General features: G+C 39.6%; 1 protein-coding gene across 4 annotated transcripts; it reads right to left on the bottom strand.

Moving 5' to 3' along the window:
* Positions 1–2751: 2751 nt before the first annotated feature.
* On the bottom strand, positions 2752–10046 carry LOC136694842 (sterile alpha motif domain-containing protein 3-like). Of its 4 annotated transcripts, none has more exons than XM_066668692.1 (10): positions 9801–10046; positions 6579–9135; positions 5988–6117; positions 5645–5827; positions 5433–5520; positions 5169–5336; positions 4856–5071; positions 4605–4770; positions 4038–4117; positions 2752–3952 (listed from the first exon to the last, which is right to left on the bottom strand). In XM_066668692.1, exons 3-10 carry the CDS (start codon positions 6071–6073, stop codon positions 3656–3658), a joined length of 1284 nt encoding a protein of 427 aa, XP_066524789.1. In that variant the 5' UTR covers positions 6074–6117; positions 6579–9135; positions 9801–10046; the 3' UTR covers positions 2752–3655. The 4 variants fall into 4 exon arrangements, with proteins under 4 accessions (XP_066524789.1, XP_066524787.1, XP_066524790.1 ...); XM_066668690.1 differs by having other exon boundaries at positions 9045–9135; XM_066668693.1 differs by having other exon boundaries at positions 3765–3974; positions 9045–9135.
* Positions 10047–18503: the final 8457 nt, after the last annotated feature.

Below are 18503 nucleotides of genomic sequence, written 5' to 3'. Positions count from 1 at the left end.
CGTGTTTAAAGGTTTATTCCTGGATCTATAGGTTTGTATAAGGCTGTGATGTTAAAGCAGAGCAGCTGATAATAGTCAAATTGAATAATAATAGTCAAGTTGCCCTGATAGCAGCCTCAGAATACAAACGACAAATTCCGCGAGATTTTATTTTCAGGTTTGAAATCAGAAATGAGATAGAAGTTGTTTCCCATTTTATCATTCCAATAAAAAAAACTGGCCAGAAAAATAAACACTTTGTGTGTGTGTGTGTGTGTGTGTGTGTGTGTTTCAGTGTAGTTTGAGCAGGAACACCTTCTGGTGCTTGTAATTCTGAGTCTTAATTATTCATATGTGTTTATAAGGGTTTGTAGTTAAGGCATTATGCTGGAGCGTAATTCAATAAGGCGAGAGCTCTAAGCGAAGGAATGCATACGCAAACGTGTTTCTCTATCAGACTCTGTGAAGCATCTTTTTATTTATTTTTTTTTCTGTTGGAAGCATTTATTTGGACCCTGAAGACTACACGCCTGCAAATCAGCTCTGCCAGGAACTCATTTCTCTCCTCTGACACAGAAGTTATTTAAACCTGTTAGCTTTTAGCGAGCATATTAAATGTGTCAACCCCTAAAGTAAAGTGTTGTAAATGCCTACAATATTTATGTTTGCCTATTTGTCAACCAAGGCTTCATAAGGAATTCATGAAAAAAAGCTCTCGGGCGCTTGCGGTTGGAGCGCTTTGTGCGGAGCATCCATTTTAGAGAAGGCATCATCCATTAGGGTTCATCATAGGAGATTTGCATCCTTGGAATGAGATAAATATTTTCCTGCCATAAATTCTTTAAGCCCATAAGCCATAAAACATAAGCCTGAAGCTAATCCTTCCCCGCTTTAGAGGAATGTCGTGTTTAAAAAACACTAATGGACTTGTGTGTCACTTCGTTTAGTGAATAATTAACAGTTGTGCTGTGCACAATGCAGCACACAGTGCATTATTGATCTCCTGCTTGTTTTTGACTCCTCCTCTAGAGTGTTTTCACTTCAATTAATAAATAGTCGGGTTTGTGGGCTGTGCGTCACGCTGGTTGTCATGTTTTTAGAAGCTGTGTCTGTATTTGCTTTGGAAGCAGTTCACAGAGCTGTAGTCCAGTTTCATCAGTGCAAAATCCTGGACTTTCTCTCTCTCTCTCTCTCTCTCTCTCTCTCTCTCTCTCGCTCTCGCTCTCTCTCACACACACAAACATACTCACACTTTCTTTCTTTTTGTTTGTTTGTTTATTTCTTTTCTATTCTATCTTTAACACCATCTCTTTCTCTTTTCTTGCAGAGCAGCTAGCACTTAAGGTGATTAAGATATGTTTTCTGATATATACACTTTTAATTATAGTTTATTAAAGCAATAGAAGATGAGAGGTAGTGTGTGTAATGAAATAACAGCACATTTGTGATGCCAAATCTGCTCTGCCAAGTGGGGGAAGATCTCAGAAGTCGTTTCGCTTGCTCTGGAACCAAGGGACAGGTGCCCAAACAACAGGTGCTCCTCTGATTGGTCAAAAGAGTTCTCTGGGCTCTGAACAGTGCTCGCCCTGGCTCTATAGGTGCACAAATCACATTTGCTTCATAGTTCACTAAGAATTTGTCATGTGTGAGTGAAAAAAACAGCATTTGAGACTTGTAGGGATGGATTTGCATCAAATATCTGGGTTTCTTGCCCGCCTTCAGAAGTAACAGTGCAGTTTAGAGCCCAGGGTAGCAACAACAGACAAGGGCATAGAATATCCAGTGACAAATCCAGTGTCTAGTCAATGTATCTGTTACACAAGGGGTTAACATCTCGCCCCGCCTCCTGAACCCACAATGCTAACAGAACTGGCTCTTGCTAACGTGTGAGAGGCTGTGGTTGTAAGGAGCCAAAGTGTTATAAACGTGGAGTATTTCTGTTTCTTGGACTTTCAGATGGAAGCGCCTGGAATTGTGTTTGGAATTCTAATGGACAGAATGGATTTTATAGCCAGATAGCCGCGCGTGTCACGTTAGGCCTATGTGACCAGATTAGCCCAGACACTGCTCCATGGGATTTGCTCACATTGGAACTGTCCATTTAATTCTCTCTGATGTTCTGTCACTGACTGGACCACTCCCAGCTCTCAGTCCCATCTGTTTACTCGTCTTCCCTGACTTATGGGCACCCTTAGCCTTTACCCTGCACCCTGCCCTCTCATATAAACCCATTCACTAGCATGTAGCTTTTACTGCAGCTGAGGGATCTCTCTCTCTCTTTCTTTCTTTCTTTCTTTCTTTCTTTCTTTCTCACCATCTCTCCTTGACCGTCATCTTTCCATTTTGTCTCTTTTTCCTCTGTCCGTGCTTGTGTAAGATGGAGCTGTAGTAGTACACTCTTAGCAAAAAGGGTTCTGTATAGTACCAAAAAAGGGTTCTTTGGCTTGTAATAATAGTGGAACCCTTTTTGGTGCTATATAGAACCCTTTTCATAGGGTTCTATATAGAACCCTATGAAAAGGGTTCTATATAGAACCCTATGAAAGGGTTCTTTTCAAGGGTTCTATATAGAACCGTTAATGATACTATAAAGAACCATGTTTCCATGACTTTTTTAATTTAATTGCAAATTCTTTAAAATGTACAAACTTAATATTTTACTGCATAGATCACTTCATGAAATAACAGGAGACCATATACTAGTAAATATTTTTATTTATTGAGTTAATTCATAATAAACAATTTAATTTCATTCAATACACCAAAATGGCATTTGTCAATTCACAATACTAAAATGTATTGTCATGTTGAAGCAAAGACTCCTCCAACATGTATACACACACATTCACACCGGCCATATCATTATGTACATCTAGCATGTATCGAGACTCATTTTCCATTTTATCAGCTCTATTTACTATAGAGGAGCACTTTGTAGTTCTATAATCACAGACTGTAGTCCGTCTTTTTCTCTGAAAAATTTCAAACTCAGCACTGCAGTGACATGGTGATTATGTCACAAGACACAGCGGTGCTGCTGGAGATTTCAAAGCCCTCAGTGTCACTGCTGGACTGCGAATGGTCCATCAACCAAAAGCATCCTTGTACCAGTGCAACACACACTAACACACCACCACCACATCATTGTCACTGCAGCGCTGAGAATGATCCACCACCCAAATCATGCCTACCCTGTGGGGGTAATATGTGAGTCCTGACCATGGACAAACAAGGTGAATGGGAGATAAAGTATGCAGAGAAACAGATGGACCATTGTCTGTAACTGTATAACTACAACGTGATATAATGTAGAAGTACCTAATGAAGTGGTCAGTGAGTACATTGAAGACCGTTGAAGTATAACAGGAATATATACATTCTTTATATATTTTAAATTCAAATACTTACAAGAATGACTTAAAATTTTAAATTTACAATTAAAGCACCCAAACTTACTAAACACTGAAACTTGTGATTTGTCCAAACAATCCTAATAATATCTGTGGGGGGAAAAACTGCAGGACTTACATTACATATGACACAGAAATGCAGAAAAAACCTGAACTACACTGGATGATATACTAAAGTTTGCAAAATATTGAATCTTATTTCACATTCAATAAACATGTTCAACTGTGAGAAGCTCAAGTAAATATCTGAAAAACAAATGTAAAGTCTACTCACAGAGAGAATTGAATACTCGCTTCAGCGTAATTGGAAGGAATCTTTCCTCCTTCATTTTAAATACAAATGCTTCAAGGAATGTAAGAGTTTTTTTAAGTCCTTTAGGGTACTCCACCCCAAACACAAAGTAAGTGCTGAAGAGTACACCAAGGGCAAGCGAGACATCTGTGCAGTCGTCCACCATGATCTCCTTGTCCATGGTGACTTTCACCAAACTGTACTGCAAGGGAACTCCCTCCTTACAGCCACTTAAAATAATCTGTGGTGTGACGATATCTAATGTGTCTGACTAGACAGAAACAGAAAATGACCTGGTCACATTAAATAAACAAACATATCCAAATGTTACATTTGACTTTTTAAAAGAAGCTTACTTCCTCAGCTGTGAAGAGAAGTGAGGAATCCTCACTGAACAGAGACGGAAGGCACAGGATGGCTGCCTCTAACTGCAGACCTATAATCAATTAAAAATATTTTAAATCAAGGAGTGCCACTCCCAAGTCATTTTCAAGACACAAAAGCTTGAACTCATTGCACAAAGTTTTGGAAGGGAAGGGCAAAATTTCTCCAAATAGACTTTAAATTCCTCATTGGTCTTTTAGCTTCAGTTTTCCCATGCATCTTTTTCAAGTGAGCATAAAAAAAACCTAACGTTTGCAGATCCCACTGTAGCTACATGACTTACTACATGTTTGATGGCATAATATGTCATTTCAATAGTTGTCATGATCTACTGGTTAATCAATGGGAATATTTGGCAAAATCACATAAATATTGCAGGTAATGGTATAATGTTTTTGCCACCATCATGGCACTAGCCTTGCGCCCAATGATTCAGAGTAGGCCTGAACTGGATAAGCGGTTAGAGACAATGAATGAATGAATGAATGAACGAATGAACGGTTGTACTATTTAAAACAAGGAAGTTCGGATTTTCTCACCTTTTTTTACAGGACCTTCTTGGCAGTCCTCAATGGTCTCCAGACATCTCTTAATCACTGCAGTGCGAGATGCTCGCAGTAAAATCATGGGGGCCATTTTGCTCAGCACTGTAGTGACTTGCTTGTCTATGTCAATGTGTTGGAGATCTTTCATTTCCAAAAGCAGCTGTTGGTGTTCAATATCCAAGTTATTAATGTTACCATGTAAAAAAACGTGTTAATTGCAAGACTAACAAATACATAAAACATACAATTTCAGGCAACTTAAGGCAAGGGAATTCCATTAAAATCTCTCTTGTAGAATGGGAGGAGATATATGTTCTTCTGTATCCTCTTGTCTTTGTCATCTGCTCTTGTAGAAACAGCATATCTGGTCGGACCTTCTTTACCTCCTCAGCCATTGTCTTGACAATTTCGGTTATGTTTCTCTCCTCCATACACACTTCAGTTGCAACAGCACCATTAACCTATATGAATTCACACAACCAACTTGAACTTACACAAGAGACAATAAGTGACATGTGAATATAGCCATGTACAAAGTGAACGTTCTTTTGTACGTACAGCAAGTCTTCTCCCTGCTTTAAATTGTAATTGGACAACCTCAGATGTACGCTTTCTGCCAGAACCTGGAATTGCAAACTTTGTTCTCATCCTGAGAACTTCATCATCGCTGATCAGCGGGCGTCTCTCCTTTTTGAACTTGTTCTTTAAGGACTCGTGCAGAGCATCCTAACAGAAAAACATGGCAAACACATGGCTCTCATAAATCAATTTACACTGAAAACATAAGTGAGTAAATACATTTTGAAAATATTAACTACTTACAAAACCTGATCCAAAGTTCTCTCTCAGGCATGGGTATATGGTTATGAGTGAAGACAACAACTGAACATACTGGTTGTGTGAAGGGTACCTTGGATAAGATTAAGCGAATAATTAAAATATTACAGCATTTTTAATGTTTGATCTGACATGAATGAAAATACTAACAAATACTCCTTTTGTATGGATAAAGACAAGTACCAGAATACACTTACAGTGTTTTACTAGACAGCTGGTCAAATAGAGCCTGCAATAGAAGAGTCCTTATTTTTGACTTCTTTGAGCTTTTGAGTTCAGGGTCTCTCCGTTCCAGCGCAGCCAACAACAATGGGGGGAAGGCAAAATGAGATGAACCCTGTGTTTTTGAGCCACATCCGTGTGTATACTCAATCAAAGATCTATGATGCAAATGAGACAAAATGATAATTATTCTGTTTTTCTGAGGTTGCCGACTTGTAAGCAAACAATGAGAACTGAATTATATTTAGAATGGACAAATGTATGTTGCCACTTTACAATGTACAGTACATCTGAGATGTACTTTTCATAAGTACTTACTTGTGGGATTCACCTGCTTTCAATTTATCCAGAAGAGAAATAAACATGACCTGCTTCTTTATTATGGGTATCAGTCTCTCTGCCATTCGCTCTGTGAAAACCCCTAAAGTTGCTCCATCGATCTCATGCTCTAAGGGAAAATAAGAACACATTTTTTCAAGAAAAAAAAAAACAAAAAAACATGGATTTCACAGTTTACTGTGGAAAAGTGTAACACAGAATACAAATAATGTCACCTAAGTAAAAGACTGTTAATTTGTTAATAGTGTGTAAAAATCTTTCATTTTGTTATTAACTACGCAATTTGAGGCATACTCAAATACAACAAAGTTTGACATATGTAAAAATACATAAAAATCATAATATTCTGTACTTAAACATTTAATCATGTAAATTTTTAAAAACAAATTCAACAGTGATTTGGCATATATTCTGGTAAAAGTGAATTACTAATTAACTATGCTAGTCCTACATCTCCACATGTTCTGGCTAGTTAACTTGGCCATGTATGCAAGAATAAATAACGCTATTCACTTTGACATTGTAAATTTCAGTGCATCATTTTGTAATTAGGATTAAGTTTTCTCTCACAGGACGATGAAGCAGGGTGATGTAAAGTTCGCCTTTCCCATCTGTGTAGCAGTCAAGCGGATGATAGTCTACTTCTTCACCAGGGTACAGAACCATCCAATGGGTAGTAGACTTCACACCATAGGAATGTAAATGTTCTGAATAGTGGGAACTTTGGTAAATCCTCCCACACAGTTTCCACTCACCATGGAACTTAATTATGTGAATCAGTTTAAAAAAAACTGGAATCTCCTCAGCATGTAAAAGATCAAGAATGTAGTAATCTCCAACTTTGTACTGGACTCTGTCATGTTCCAAGTGTTTTGTTTTCCAAACAGAGTCTGCGAAACTTGCAGTATCACTTACAAAAATTTCCCTCAGTTGAGAAGGGAGCACTCGCAAAGGTATTTCTGTTACACTGTGAGGGACTGCTTCTGAATTCCAACTGGTACTACATTGGGACTCCCAACACTGTCTCATTTGGTAGCGCTTTGCAAGAGTTTTTGCAATATTCTGGTAGTTGCTAACCACAGATGAAAGTCGTTTGAAATAGAGGTGCTTTGACTCATACCTAAGACACCAGTGTGCCCTTAGAGGTCCAAAATTCTCTATCAAGCGTGGGTAGTGAACCAAGTAATGGATCTTTGGTATGAAATCATCTGGAAACAATCTTTGAAAACTTGTCAGAAATTCTGTTATTAAAGCTGTCAGAGGACTTAGCCAACTTGTTTTAATGACAGGTGCAAGAAGGATGTCACACACTGATCGCAATAACAGATAGAGATCCCAGTATGAATTCCGTTTAGGAACAAAGTCTCCAATTAGGAAGGGTAGAAGACGAAACAATACAAATTTTTCAACAGCTTTTCCTTGAATTCCACTTCCCTGCAGGATTGTCTGTCTCAACAACACCGGCCTGTGTGTAACATCATTTTGTCCAAAAGGGAACTCCTGGAGTCGTTCATTCAACTGCTGAATTGTGATAAGTTTATCACTGTTCAGATTCTTTAAGACTAACCTTGTAACATGTGGAATTACACCCTCTAATACATCATGCATAAGATCTGGTGGAAAAGATTCGGTCACCTCAAAATGAGGAATTTTTTCAAATGGACAATGCTCAGCAACACCATAGAGAGATTTTGAATTTTGTACTCCTAAATGGCCTCTGTGGTCATCAGGGGTCCGAAGGGAGCAGGATGACTCATCAGTTGAATCACACATGTTGTCATGATGGCACATACAGAATCGACAAATGAAGCCATGACTAAAACATGCACTGAAACCAGCTAGGGAATGGGCAGATAGGTTGTCAGCTGAAATTGAAAAAAGTGCTCCTTTCAGGACATGAGTTTGGCCCTCAACACTGACTGATATTCCTTTGTTTTGTAGCTCTATGAGATCACGGATGAGCGGCTGAAGAATAGGCTCATAACCATACTTTTGTAATAACTTGTTTCGAACTAAAACAGAAACATGTATGTTCTGAAGTTGTGAACGGTACTTTAGTGGTAGATTTCCAACAACAAAATAGAAACAGGCTATCTTGTGAATCAATTTTTTGGAGCCAAGGCTATTCAAAATTTCAAACTCATCTGTGTACAACTGCAATTTTAACAATTTGTCTGACTTTCTGCAACAAAGAAGCACATGCTTCTTCTTAGAAAAAGACCCATCAGTGAAATCTGTTAATGTATCGCCATCAGAAACTCTCTCCTTTTGTACAAACAAGAACACTTCCTTCCTCTTTAAAATATGACAAAGAACTTCCAAAATAGGTATGTACTGAAAAGTGTCTTTTTTCCCTCTCTGGTCAGTTCCAAGTATATACTCAACAGGTTGAACCAATCCAAATTCTTTTATGCAGTACCGTTCAAACTGATAGTCTGAAGTTACATGCTCAAAGCACTTTCCAAATAGATTGTCTTCAATTAGTGCTTTAAGATCTGAAAGGCTATCAAGCTCTGTATGTGCATCTTGAAGGCAAGTCTTTAGCAGAGCTCGATACTGTTCATTGAACAGCTCAATTAAACTTTTTACCTCCTGTGAAATACTATGAGTAACAGTCTTAGAAACAATGTGTTTTTCCTGTAGCTTTAAACAAAACAGGCCAAAGTGTTTCTGAACATTTTCTGTAAAATGGCTTAACTTTTCAGAGAGCAATTCTGTATGGACAATTTCATCATAATCACTGTCTTCGTCACCACCTTCGTCTTCATTAACATACGGCAGCTTGCACTCTTTGTCCAAGTTCTCTTTGATTGAGTTATGTTTACGGAAAATATGAACCTTAAAAGAACTTATTTTCTTGTAAACATTAGGACAACCATTGTCAAGTCCACATTTGACAGAGAAGTTAGGTTCACTTTCATGAAAATACTGCAAATGCCTCAAATATTTTGATAATGAATGTTTCTTAACAGAGCAGTTGGGGCAATAGTACATGGAGCAGGACAGTCCTTTAGGATCTTGTTTGGTGGATCTCACCCATGAAAACATCAGAGAATTCACCCAAACTGTTTCTCTCTAGCCACTGGCATACTTCCGCAGGTGTCCAAGATGTATAGTCACTCATTGTCTATAAACAAAGAAAACACACAGGCATAACATTACTGTAATTTCCAATTTGTCTTTCATCAAAATCACTCAAATCTTGATTTTTGGTCATGTTCAGAGGTAGAACACTAGCTATAACATGCTATAAAAAACCTTTCCAGTGAAAGTTAATGTGGCTTGATGCACTTGATATTATAGCAAGTAAAATCATACTTTTAGTTTTTTTTTTTATCACAGTTGCACATTGTAAACACAACATCCTCACCAAGGAAAATACAAACTTGCCTAAGTAAGCATTCCTTTTAAACCATTCTTTCTAGCAAATAAAATATTCAGTGTTAAATGACTTTTCGGCAGCTCCATATGAAATATTCATTCAGATAGTTGTCGCTAGCTACATTATTACTATTATTCTTGTCAAAGTTTACAAACAACTCCAACTGCAAAAATCTAGCTAGCTAAACTACATCTGAATATTAACAACGGCTAAAATAACGACCGCTAGCGAGTTAGCATTAAGCTAACAGTCTTCTAATGTCGAACTAAAAATTAAATAAATCGTTAGCTATTATTACATTGTCTGGCATCGCACCTAGTCAGTCTAACACGAAAGTTTTCCAGCTAAATGTAGCCGCGGGTTCTAAGCCTGGGGATAAATTACTTTGTGTTTACAGACTGTGGACTTACCTCAGAAAAGTGTGAAGGGTAGCGCGCTCGAGCTGCGGCGTTTGTTCACCGGCAGCCGCGCTGAACATGCGCATTCCCGCGCCCAGAGACAACGCCAAACTGGTCCCGCAGCGAACTGAACTTCGCACCGAGAGAGAGACTCATGTCTAGACCAGCATATCTAAGACGTTCAGTGTTATAACTTACTGTTCAGTCTCACAAAGCTGCAGCTGGCACAGATGGAAAATAAAGAACTATTTTGTGAAGCTTGCGAAGTATTTAATCAAGATAACTAGAAAAGCAATTTTAATTTTTTTTTCACAACGAAAACCAGGCAACCATGTTTTGCCATTTTCCTCAACGAATAAACACTAACCAAAAATTGAATGATAAATGACCCATTATTTCTGATTTTGAAAACAGAAAATCGCAAGGAAATAAAACATTTGAAGAGGAGTTGACTCCCAAAGAATCGATTCTTCCAACTTCTGAGAGTCGCTCGTATAAATTCTAGGCCAACGATTCATAGAGTTCCATCTCTTAGAGTCGACTCAGTCTCTATATGCAGAGCACTTTAAACTTTAATTGTAAATGTTAAATAAATGAAAAATGTATTTGAAGAAAAATGGCAATTTTTTCCATATTTCCTTATTTTTAGATGTTAACGTTTTTAAATGTAATATCATTTTAAGCTTTTGTTTATTAAGGTTATTATTAAAATATAGCTAAAATATAGTAAAACTTTAAAATTACATCCCTAAAATTAGGCTATTTGTTATTAATGTTAATTGATTAATTCACATTTTAGTCAAAAGCCTTAAGCTAAATCAAAATCAGCTGCCAAAATTAACTGTAGAAATTGTTCCAAAATGTAAATAAAAAAAGACAACAATAATAAGCATAATAATAATAATAAAAATATTAATAATGAATAAAAACAACAACAACAATAATTTATATATTGTCTAGAATGTATTGGTTCGTTTTGTTACAGACTCATTACAGCTGCATAAATAATAATGACTTATTATTGTTATTATTATTATTGCAGCTTTAATGAGCCCATAGCAGTAAGAACCAATACATTTTGGACAACATGCATAAAGAAGTAAAATAAATTCAGGACAACACATAAAAACATATACTTGACCCCCAATGCCAGCATACTGTAGCATAATTACACAATAACACAAACAAAGAACCCTTTCCTGAGCTGCAAAGAACCATTTAGGTATTCAGAGAGTTCTTTGAGTATTCATGGTTCTATATAGAACCATTGCCTGTAGCAAAGAACCCATGAAGAACCCTTTTTTTTAAGAGTGTAGTAGTAGTAGTCATAGTGGAAATGCCCTGAAAGCTTGGATCAGCCCTGTGCCTGACATGAGTGTATTTACATTATCAATTAATGAAATATTTAAGGGCTTAGCGTATGGAAATGTGCCCGAGTGGAACAGCCATGGCATCCTCTCTGCTGGAGCTGGGCTCTAATTAAATTTGGAGTGTGGTTTCAGTAAGAGGAGAGATTTGAGAGTGTGACCTGGTGGACAGAGAGTCACACTGGAGTTTAGTCCCAGAGCAGACAGTCTGGCATCGTTCTCTCCCTTTCATCTGCCATGTTTCTCTCTGCGCAGAGTAGTTTAGACTCTGGATTAAGGCACCAAAATATATATTTATATAAATAAATATATGGCTTATATGCAGTATGATATTGCAGTAGTTTTGCAATGCTGATATAAGCTAAAATAGGTAAAAGATTCTCTAAACAACAACAAGGATTTCTCCCCCAATTTTATCATTGCAAGTTCCACTTGAGATATTTTTTGAAGCATCTCCACCAGTCCGAGCCTTAATATTAAAAACCCCAAACAGATTTGTGTGGATATATCTATAACATCTCTGAATAATTAGAGCATGGACTCCACAAGACATACCCTGAAGGTATCTTGTGGTATCTGGCAGTTCTGTGAGGTGAGGCCTCTATGGGTTGTATTTGTTTTTCCAGCACATCCCACAGACATTTAATCAGCCTGAGATCTGGGAAATCTGGAGCCACATGTTGACCACGTCATGTTCCTCAAACTATTCCTGAACAGATTTTACAGTGTGGCAGGTTGCATTATCCTGCTGAAAGAGGCCATTGTCATTTGGGGATATTATCACCTACATATTAAGGGGTCTACTTTATCTGCAGCGAATGTGGGCAGTCTGACCGGTTTGTGGCGACATAGTGTCATACACAGCAAGCTGCAATGCATCAGTAGCCAGCATCAGCTGTTTCTGCAGTTTGTACGATGGTAGGTCTTGTTTGGGATTGAACCTGATGGGCTAGCCTTCGGACATCAGCCATGACCCTTGGGTGCTCCTGACCTGTAACTGCTTTAGGGTTGTTGGTCTGTATTAATGACTGCGTACCAGGAACACTCCAAAAGACCTGCTGTTTTGTAGATGCTCTGACCCAGTCATATAGCCATCAAAGTTTGGCCTGTTTCAGAGAGTTTCAGATCTTCATGTTGGCCCATTTTGTCTGCTTCTGACCTCAACTTTAAAATGGGTTCACGTAATATATCCCACCCTTAAATTCACAGGCCATTGCAACCGGGCCATATCAATGGTGTTCACTTGACCAGTCAGTGGTATTAATAATGTGGCTAATTGGTATTATCTTTAATGGTATATTTTCTATGGGGAATAGACGTCCAGCTTTAGAACAGTCAGTCCAGTTTTTCAGTTCCTAGTCCTCCGTCCTCCAACTTTTTGGGTGAGTTAGTTAAGCATTTCCACTTTTGATTTGTTTTAGACTTTGTTTTTTGGCTCACACAAATTTTAGAAAGAACACCTTGCATTTAACTGGTTTGACAACATTATGTGACATTGTTGCTTGCCTACCAACAACTTCAGAAACCCTTGTCGACAAACAGATCTTTCATGTTATCTTTCTTTCTGGGATAATGCCCTCCATTTTGTGGTGTAATGTCCACCTTTTTGGGGCCAGGGAAGTGGCCACTCTAAATCCAACACACTCTGTTTATATAACCAATAATAACAGAGTTTGTATAAGCTCCACAGATATATATATATATATATATATATATATATATATATATATATATATAAATATAACTGTATATTGGGATGATCTTGAGCAGCTTAAGTTCACTGTGCTCAACCCCACAGTATTGGGTTGTGGAGCAGTGGAAGTGCGCTCTCTGGATTGAAGAAGTACCTTCCGATATCTTTGGGATGAGTTGGAGTGGCCTTATAATCAGAGCTAATGACTTAACATCAGGAATTTGCTCACATGAATGTTCACAGGAATGAAGAGGAACGTTACATCAGGCAGGGTATGAGGAAGAGTAGAGGCTGTTCCTGAAGCAAATGGGACCAAATATCCTGTAAACACCTTTGATTTCAGACGTAATGTTGGATGAACAGCTGTCCACAGACGTACAGTAATTGAATTTATTTGATCAGTATTTTATACATAGTTCTTAAGTCACTGATAATGTTGATGTACTGACCAATTATCTGAGATAAATGAAAAATCCAGCTTGTATATATATGTTTTAAGCAAACGAAGTTCTTCTGGTCATTTGAGTTAATTTATGAATTCGTGCAGTTGCCTAACTTACTGTAATGAGCGGTTTGCATTAGTAATTTGTAACAGCGTATATTAAATGTGTTTCTGTCCAACCGATTTGTTCCCTATACTCTAATAAGGCATGACTGCCTTATATATGTACGGCATAACTATATACGCTGTATTATCACGTATTAAAAAAATCTCTAATTTCAAAACACCAGCTGCTCTTTGCATTATGTGTAATTTATCCTCTTGTGGTAAAGTTCTATTAAAATTAGCATGTATTAACGTACATTTACAGGTGTGATTATTTTCCTTCTACTACAAAGTTTCCTTTTCTGAGCTTTTGTTAAGAAAGTGACATTGTGTGCCACTGGGATTTGGCCTGATGCCCCCCCTTGGAAATTACTGCAGATAGACACAGATTTGCCTGCTTGTGTGTCTTTATATTTCAGAAATGAAGCCGTTTGCACCTGTTAGACATGCAGTAGAGGCACATATCTCCTCTTTAACTAATATAAAACCGGAACTTTGGGGGATTTGGGTCTGTCTTGGTAAAGAGACGTGGTCTGTCTGGGATCCCGGGCAGTCCCTGCAGACCACCACAAATAGGAGCAGTGTCAGGGATTGCATTCGAGTTGCTTACAGCGGGTAAAAAAGCTGGGGGACTGAAATATTAAAAAAAAAAAGAAAGGGATTTTTCTCTCCGACTGCTTCCTGGCATGGAGACAAAGACATCCGATTCCTCATGCGTAGTTAACCTTTTCATTAAAGCACATTGCATAATTATTGTGAGAAGTGCCGGCATCCTCTATTGTTGTTTAATTAAGCAGTTAATGTTGTTAGACTGTGCTGCAAACCATTCATTTGTCTTGCTTAAGGAGCCTCTCTTGCCATAACAGAGGGAAATTGAGTTTGTTATTTATTGTGAACGGAGGACTGTGTGACGGTTATTAAATTTTAATAAGCTCCAATTTACACTGTCGGCTTGTTGATGACAGCAAAATCTTTATTATGCCGTGCCAACGGGCCGCTGACCAGGAGAAACCTTTTTTTTTCCTCCTCCTCTCCGTTATCGTCAATTTCTTCCTTAAAAGAGAGGCTTCCTCACTTTAACAAAGAAATAAATATATAAAAGAGCCTGGACGGCCTGTGGCATTTTGTGCATGACTTTATTGGAAGGGAAGGTGGGATGATATAGCACGGCCATATGTGAAGTTGCAGTCACTTATTGATCCCGGCAATATTCCTCAGCACTTAACCTTTACACTAGCTGAACGCGATATGAAGTGCCTTATTGAATGTGTACTTTTATGTTCTCCTCTTGTGACAGTCCTAATCGATAGCCTCTCCCTCATTAGTTGGCCCAGCTCTAAGACTGGCCACTTCGGACGGAGAATTCATCAGCTTAGCCAAAAGAGGCGAGGCTGCAGGTGCTTGTTATAGCAGGTACCTCCACCTTCCACCTCCATCCTGCCATCAACTGCATGATGCTAAATCAATCTGGGCTTGGTTAGGTGTATGTGTGTGTGTTCTCTTTATGAGGTGCTAAAGCTTGATATTCTCTCTTTCAGTTGCTCTTGTCACAAATATACTATAATTATACACTACACGTCTAAAGATTTCTTGCCCATAGTTATAACGAGTGAATTCCACTTCTTTAAGGTGCAACCACTGTGGAAACAGAACTTCACAGAAGAGCACTGCCCAGTAGAATGGGAGGCTCTGAAGCAGCCTCGTCTGAGACTAAGGTCACCACACCCAATGTCAAGTGTCAGAAGAATATGACGACCATCAGCACTCGCCTTTTGAGTAGGGGTTGCTGCACAGGTTGTGTTGGTCAGTCCTTCATCAGTAAACCCAGGATGCTGTCCATAGGGCATGGTTGGCTGGGTATTATTGATGATGAACTATGCTCTGTCCAGCAGCAACTCTAGCAGCCCTGCTGTGGCTGATCCTCTCATTCCAGTACAACACACACTAACACATCAGTGTCACTGCAGCGCTGAGAATGATCCACCGCCCAAATCATAGCTGCTCTGTGGTGGTCCAATCCACTGAAGAGCCGGGTGAAATTGGGATGAGAAAGTATGCAGGGAAACAAGTGGACTACAGTCATGTAATTGTAGAACTACAAAGTGCTCCTGTGTGGTCCGTGGATCTGAGAAAATGGACAGTGAGTGTAGAGACAAGGTAGGTTCTTAAACCAGCGATCATATTGTGTTCATTCATTCATTCATTATCTGTAACCGCTTGTAATGAACCGCATGGATGGTCGGAGGCTCTGGTGGAGGGAGCTATAACCGGTCGACACCTAGTTGCTCAGCTCTAGAAAAACACAGGAAACATTCAGTGTGATGCGAGAGAGAGACCATTTATTGGGCTTAGGAGCACCCACACACCCCCACAGTCAGTACAATCCAGAATAGCTGCAGAAGATAAAGCAAAAAAAAAAGGCTACAACCCAGTGCTAACAAAAACAGCTTGCTTCTGTTGTTCGCGTTTCTCTCAACTTCCCCCTCCCCCAACATTGCAGTGCGCATGAAAGTGACCGTTACACCCTTATCCATTTCAAGGTCGCGGTGGGTCCAGAGGCTACCTGGAATCATTGGGCGCAAGGCGGGGATACACCCTGGAGGGGGCACCAGTCCTTCACAGGGCAACACACACACACTCTCACACACGGAGAGAACACACCAACTCCTCACAGACAGTCACCCGGAGCGGGAATCGAACCCACAACCTGGAACTATGTGACTGCGACACTACCTGAGTTTCTTTCTGCTTTAACTGTGGAAATTGTGACTACATTTTTGAATAACTAGTCAACTAGTAAAAATGTGTTGCATTGCGACCCCTACTATGGAGCAGTGGAACTCATTCTGTGGGCTGATGAAGCACAGTCTAGAACCCCAATAATTTGGAGTGAATCTAGAATTAATTACACTTACACACACACACACACACACACACACACACACACACACACACACACCTATTCACGGGCTTTCTACTATAAGTCTGAATCTGGATTGTTTATTATTGGTGTTCCAGTGCTGTAGAAGTATGAACAATATCCATAATAAACTCATATCACCTGACACATTTTATCATAATATTGATAACATCACATTGTCACATCGCCATCTCCTAAGAGCAGGTCTCTTTGGCGCATGATGAAGAGGAGGCCGAACTCTCCCAGACAGAAGGGGGATGCTCTGCGGCTCTGTTTTTGTTTTTTATTCCCCTTATGCAAGCAAGATGTTGTTGGCCACGCACTATTAATCACTCCCGTCCCGCATCTGTTCATTTTTTGTACACCTCCACCTGAATTTCCACAGTCTGAGCGCACTCCCGCCGACCAAATTACATCCATCTTCGGCACGCAATCGCCTGACACATTATCTCATTAAAATGTACAAAGAAAACTCCTTCACTTTATCTGCGATAATCTAATTAGCATCGGGCAGATGGTTTAATAAGCGATATCTCCGCCGTTTAGCCTCCCAGGCGAACCAGGTGGAGAGCTCCTCCAGTCCTCCTTCTCTCTCTCCATCTCTCTCGCTCTCTCTCTCACTTTTCTCGCTGTGAAAGACTCTCCAGGGCTTATATTATTGCTTCCTCTGCCTGAGGGTACCACAACTCCCCCCCTTTACCCAAACGAATAAAGAACAGAAGGCAAAAAGAATCAAAACTAGATGGAATTCTAATGATTTTGCTTATTAACCAAGTCTAACTAGCGAGCAGATGTTAGCCGTTGCTTGGCGAATCGAATTGTTCGTTCGTGGCATGTTTTTTTTTTTAACCACGCAATTGTTTGTCTTGCTCGTGTAGTTATCGGGGATAATGACGCTTTTGGAAATTGCCTGCGGCCCAGAGATCAATATCATATTACGCAATCGGCTTTTTTGGCCTTGCGGCACGCGTCTTTGAGACATGACTGGGAAGTGCAAAAAACATTGAAGGAGTCAGGCCATCATTAAGAGAGAGGGGAAAAAGTCCAGTGTCCAGATTACATTAGGCTGGCTATTCACCCCCACCCTCTCCTTCTGACAGTTTCTGCTGGCTGATAATGAGGCTGCGCGCCCACTGCCCAGACATGAATGCGCAAGTGAAGTCCGGCCGACAGCCAGGGCATGGCCAGCGCATTCTGGAATCTAGGCAAATAGGAACCGCTCCAAAGTGGAAGGTCCAGATCCGCTCAATTACCTCCTCAACTTTCAGCCTGGGCTTTTCCCGCTGACCGGCCGAGGGGAACGGTAATGAGAGCGGATTTAGAATAAAAAGATGTGTGCATCTACAGAAGCAAGCGGGTGGACTGAGCTGGGATTGATGGTTGGAAGCGGTGGAGGTCAGTGCTGTCTAAGAAGCATCACCCCGGTAAGGGACGTAAAGCAGCCGTCCAGCAGGAGCCGGACCGCTGCCCAGCTTTACCAGACCCTCAGCTCCTTCTCCACCAACCTGCACAAATGGCCCTCTCTACACACCGTGCCCTGGAAAGGGCTTAATGGAGAATCTTAACCTTCAGCTGAGGAGAGTGGCTTTACAGCACATTGCTCCTTTTGTTCCTCAAGACACTGCTCCTTATTAACACAAAGCTGCCCCAAAGTGCTTAACATACGCAGACTCCCAAAAGTTTAAAAATCCCTTCCCTTTTCTTCTTTGGGGCCTAGTCTAAATAATCCTGCCCAAATCTGAGAATCAATCCTGCATCTTAATAAGGCACTCCCAAGTCCTACAGGTGTGGTCTAAATGATGCTCTCACTTGATTTCTAAGCGATGGCTAAGAACGTATTGGAAATACTTTGCCACAAAAGATGTTTAAACTGTTACCCTCAGATTTACATCGGAGTTGGCCTTTTAGCTTTTAACATTTGGATTTCAGTTTGTTTCAGTACAGTGAAATATGACTGCATCATAATGTATCTCCATTTTTGTTGATGTTTAACTTACTCCATCTTTTGAACACAGCAGCTATCCTTCAAATTGTGTGAAAATTTCATGATATTTTTTAATTTTTTCTATTTATTTTTTGGCAAAACTAGACAGTGAACAAATCAAGATGATCATATAATAAAAATTATTTGGAGAGTTGATGAAGTGCTTGGTAACAGGCCTTGGCCTTTTTCTCAGGGCAGAATTTA

This window comes from Hoplias malabaricus, chromosome 4, assembly GCF_029633855.1.
Source record: "Hoplias malabaricus isolate fHopMal1 chromosome 4, fHopMal1.hap1, whole genome shotgun sequence".
In the NCBI taxonomy this organism is placed as follows: domain Eukaryota; kingdom Metazoa; phylum Chordata; class Actinopteri; order Characiformes; family Erythrinidae; genus Hoplias; species Hoplias malabaricus.
The sequence above is the reverse complement of the archived record's forward strand: the minus strand, read 5'-3'. Positions and strand labels throughout refer to the sequence as shown.

Excerpts from the sequence above, each read along its gene's own strand:
- LOC136694842 (XM_066668690.1), bottom strand. The coding sequence starts at position 9,132 with ATGAGTGACTATACATCTTGGACACCTGCGGAAGTATGCCAGTGGCTA. Across the intron at positions 5,828-5,987 it reads AAAGCAGGTGAATCCCACAA|ATCTTTGATTGAGTATACAC; the intron begins GTAAGTACTTAT and ends TTTGCATCATAG. Across the intron at positions 4,771-4,855 it reads GCCTTAAGTTGCCTGAAATT|CTGCTTTTGGAAATGAAAGA; the intron begins GTATGTTTTATG and ends GAACACCAACAG.